Source organism: Oryzias melastigma, linkage group LG23 (genome assembly GCF_002922805.2).
Source record: "Oryzias melastigma strain HK-1 linkage group LG23, ASM292280v2, whole genome shotgun sequence".
Classification (NCBI taxonomy): Eukaryota; Metazoa; Chordata; class Actinopteri; order Beloniformes; family Adrianichthyidae; genus Oryzias; species Oryzias melastigma.
This window is the reverse complement of record NC_050534.1, coordinates 10542931-10547646: the sequence shown is the minus strand read 5'-3', so window position 1 is coordinate 10547646 and position 4716 is coordinate 10542931. Positions and strand designations below refer to the sequence as shown.

Sequence of the window (4716 nt, the reverse complement as noted above, 5' to 3'; positions counted from 1 at the left end):
AAAAAAAAAAAAAAAAAAGAAAAAAAACTGTATCCTGCAGTGGATGCAATTTGCAATTGGGAACCAGATAAGTTGCTGCAGTGTGATGTAATGGATGGAGAGATTCTGTGGAGGTAGTTCAATGGATAAAGCTCCAGTTTTCTCTCACCTATGAGCACCAAGACCACGTTTGCCGCTCCATACAGCTCCACCTCCTTGATCCAGTGGTTCACCGAGTCAAAGGTCGGCTGTCGCGTGATGTCATAGGCGATCATGGCGCCGTGGGCACTCCGGTAATAGCTTTGGGTGATGGTTCGGAACCTCTCCTGACCAGCAGTGTCCCAAACCTGCATCTGAGCACACGTAGCGCACGTGACAGTGTTACAACCACCTCTCAAACATACTTCAGCATTTGTGCACAGGAACACTGGGAAGTGTCAGGAGAGCAGTTGTATTGGTTTCTATTGGGAGAATACGGAGAAACCTCCCAGAGGGCTGAGCTAACCTCTCTGGTGTCGTAGCAACCAGCTCAGAATCACCAAGAAGACCGTGCAGGTGTCAGGTCTTCTTTTACCAAACTAAAACAGGCTTCTATGAGATTTTCTTAAACAAAATCAACCCTATCATATGTACGAATAACATAAACAATCACGTTTTTTCATGTGTCTGCTTCACTACATTCCGGATAAACCATGACATAGATCAGCTTTTTTTTCTGATGAAGTTCGTGCATTTATATGTATAAGGTGAGTTGTAGAATAACATGGATGATAGTATCAAAATGAGCATGCTTTAAAAAAAATAAAATAATTGGAAAAATTAGAAAAAATTAAAGAATCTCAATGTGACGATGTAAATGTGGTGTTTTGATACCTTGATGCTTTTTTCCTTTAATGCTTTCGTTTCTATGCAAATGATTATTTTATGTTCAACTGGTAAAACATTATTTATAATCTATCCAATCATTTTTTGAACACTTTCTGTTTATCATGTCAATCCTGAAATTGTATTTTGGGTTTCTAATGAAAATGAAAAGGAAATCAAATCGAATATATTTAATATGCTAAATATTTCTGTTTTTTCACTTTTTTTAAAGCCTTGAAGTGCATAGTGTCAAGACTATTCTTTTTTTTTGGTACTTTTTCTGTCTTTTTTTTTCTTTCATGTTTCAGCTGTAAAGGGACATTTCCTGTTTTTCCTTTTCTCTACTATCATCACCTAAAAATACCTAAACTCTCCAGAGCATCTGATTGGACGAGAACCTCCAGCTCAGCCTTTAATATTCACCAACTGTTGGAATCTGTTTGTCATCGGGGAGTTTAACTTGTTTTTCTTACCTTTATGTTACATCATTTTACTAGGATGTAACAAACACTGTGAATGTGAAACATTGAATCAATTAACAAAAGCTCTGTAATTTCTTACATTTAAAATGATTAGTTTTTATCAAATATCTGAGTTGAGTAAACCATCAACCCCAAATTTTTAAATTGATGAAAACTAAAACATGTAAATGTAATAAATTACAGAACTTTTCAATGATTCACTTTATCTAGTGCAAGTTGGGGGCTTGTCCGGGATTGGTTGGTTTTTGTGACACGTTTGGTAGCCAGTTTTCTTAGTCTCCCGATATATCACTTTGAGGTTTGTTTATATGTTTGTTGAGGTTTTCAAAGCAGGTTTCAATTTGTAAAGAGTAAAAAAAAAAAAAAATCTGTTTCTTGAGGAGTCTGGCGACAGAATGGAAAAAAAGAGGTTACATTTCTAGGACTTAACAGTTTCTCTCGTCTTACTTTAGGTTTGGATTGATAGAAAGTGGTTTCCAGAAAGGAAATGCAGAAGTAATTGTGATGCTAACTTCCTTTTCTAGTTTAACAACAAGAAGGTCAAGGTATGTTCTATTTTTTGTCCACACACAATGCTCAGGCGGAAGAACCCGAACAACAGGTTCCTCAGGTGAACGGCTCACCAAACTTGTTCTGGGCGGAGCCAAACCGCGCTGTGACCAAAAGGAGGCGTCACTCCTGCATCGTTTGAGATGATGAATGACAGTATTCTGGGCATAGGTCACACAATGGAGACCATGTCAATAAAGACAAATAAAGACCAAGAACCACACTGAGACCAACCTTGACCCTCTTGCCCTCGATGTCCAACGTCCTGACGGTGAAATCCACCCCGATGGTGTTCTGCTGCTTCTCAGAGAACACCCCAGATTTGAAATTCTGGACCACACAGGTCTTCCCAACGTTGGTGTCTCCTATCAGGATGATCTTGAAGAGAAAATCAAAGGAGTCGTCGTGCTCCGGCCCTGGTTCCTGCATCTTCACGTTTGGTTTGGACAGAAATGTTCCTTCTTGCTCCTATTTGACCTTTAAGGCCGAGTATTGTTTTGTTTGTGGGCTTTGACAGACAAAGCAGCAGTTCAAGTCAAAAAAAGTTCCTCCCTCCTGTAAAAGCGACAATTATTGGGCAGGTAGTGCATCCAGCAGCAGGATTTTTAGCTTTAAAACCAGTTTAAAAGTGGAACAATTGTAATTTTCCTGCTTTAAAGTTACAAAAATTCAGTTAATCTCTTAAAAATAAATATAACTTGAATTAAAAAAAGGTTAAAACAGGTTCAGTCTTTACAAAACAACAAAAAAAACCTCAAGATGGGGTATTTTCTTTCCACTTTTGTCGTCCTTCGTTCCCGTGCCCCCCAGGCAGATCAGTCCTCCCCCCTTTCCTCTTGTAGGACAGTTCAGCTTCTCATTTTAGCTCCGTCTCAGGTGTTGACCCACTTTGTTGCCCTCGGCAGAACACAGAGTGAATCCCATCCTTTTTGGTCCCTGTGAGCTCATGTTGGCTTTCAGAGCTCCAAACGAGTCAGGAGATGGAAGTCCTCGTTCCTCTGTGAGACACCTGCTCCTCTGAGTTCCCCCTTTTCCTGCTCCTGCTGACTCGCCTCCTTCTCTCTGCATAGCTGGTGTGGTGACAACACAAACCTGCCCCACCTGTTCTCCCGCGGTAGCCCAGCCTTTTGGGAGCTGTGGAATTGTGGGAAATGCAGTCAAAGCCACTGGGCAAGTTCAAAAGTAGAGAATCTTGTTCCCCTAAAATAAATGTTGCAGCTTCCTTTATCAGTGAGTAGAAGGAACTAAAAGTGAGTTGGCTTATCTTTATGAGTTTAGTACTTCATTTTTTTGTAGTTTTACGGTGTAATACTTCTCCACGACACACCAGGCTCAGCTTTACTTTTTGATCATTTACTACGATTTTTTTTCTTTATGACGTCACCGAATTCACAAAGTAAAAACCCTAAACAATACAAGACTTCTATGATGATTACCAGTATGTATTAATCCATTGTCTTCTGATGACAAAAACATATATGGTTTATTTCAAAAATACATTAAAATACATTAAAATATTTTTTTTTTTTTTTTGGCAAAAATTGTTTAACCGCAATGCATTGTGGTCTGTATTCAATGCGCACTGGTTTTTCGGAAAGACTTCTGGGTAATTTCTAGTGCACTTGATTAAATTGTAGATTTAGAAACCACTACAAAATCACAAACGCACTATATAGGGCAGGGGTGCCCAAACTTTTTCGCTCAAAGGGCCAAAATCTAAATGAGACCCCAATATTTTTTTGCATGTCAAGTTGCTTCTCCAAGAGTACCATCTAGTCCTTTAAATGGTCATACTCAAAGAACGTATCAGCAAAATAAATAGTTATTTTATAGAGAATTATGATAACATACTCTTTAACTTACTTTCGTTTTTTTTCCCACCATCTGTCTTCAAATTAGCTCGTCTTCTTTTTCTGGTTTTATGGCGGCTGGCAACCAACTAAAAGGCGCATTACCGCCGCCTACTGGTCAGGGGTCAGAAGGCAGACATCCGTCGGCCATGACACCTCAATCCGCCATGTTTGTCTGCAGCTGGGCCCCTCTCCCATCTTGGCTAGCTAAAGGTCACTAAAAGCATCGGAAATGACCATGAAGGTTCTTGGGAATTTCAAACACACAAAGAAAGGCCAGGACTAACTTACTTGTGGGTTGGTTGACCCATAGCTACAAGCAAACAAAGTACTATCAGTACCACGGCCAAAAGTATATTAAAACTGTAGAGTTTTAGAATACCATAGAGCACCAGTTAAGGCCCGGGGGCCAAATTCGGCCCTCCGGGTAATTCTATCCATTTTATTGTTATTAATGGCCCAATATTAACAAAATATATTTTTATGGAGGGTAAAATATTCAAAGTTGTTTAACGTTTAAGTTGATTTATTCTGGAATAATATTCTTGCTTTTTTATTTTTCACAATTATGTTAAAAAGTTACGGTTTTAAATTTAAAAAAATTGTCATTCTGTTAGCTTTTTGGACTATTTTGGCATTTACTAAAACATTTTTAAGGCTATTTTGGAGTTTAGCTAATATTTAAGCTAGCCTACATTCTAGCTGTTTTGGCTAATTTAGGCTTTTTTCTGTTTTTTAGGCAATTTTGAAGTTTATCTATTTTTTTCAGCTACATGCTTGCTGTTTTGACTAACCTAAGTTGTTTTTAAAGTCTTTTAGGCTAATTTGGCATTTAGCTAATATTTTAGTTGGCTATCAGCTTAGGCATTTTCAGCTATTAGCTTCAACGATTTTAGATATCAATTTTAGCATCTTCAGCTATCAGCACTAGCATCTTTAGCAGCCAAATTCTGCTTACAGCATTCACGCTAGCATCATTCCAGGTAATGCTA

The 4716-nt window shown here is 38.5% G+C and overlaps 1 protein-coding gene across 1 annotated transcript in view; it reads right to left on the bottom strand.

Annotated features, from left to right (window-relative positions):
• LOC112157855 (ras-related protein Rab-19) overlaps positions 1 to 3862 on the bottom strand; it is a 5732-nt gene extending 1870 nt beyond the window's left edge. Inside the window, exons 1-2 of the mRNA XM_036210243.1 lie at positions 2109 to 3862; positions 149 to 332 (exon numbers count right to left, since the gene is read on the bottom strand). Coding sequence (XP_036066136.1) covers positions 149 to 332; positions 2109 to 2303 — 379 coding nt within the window. The 5' untranslated portion in view covers positions 2304 to 3862. The remainder of the gene's footprint in view (positions 1 to 148; positions 333 to 2108) is intronic.
• Positions 3863 to 4716: the final 854 nt, after the last annotated feature.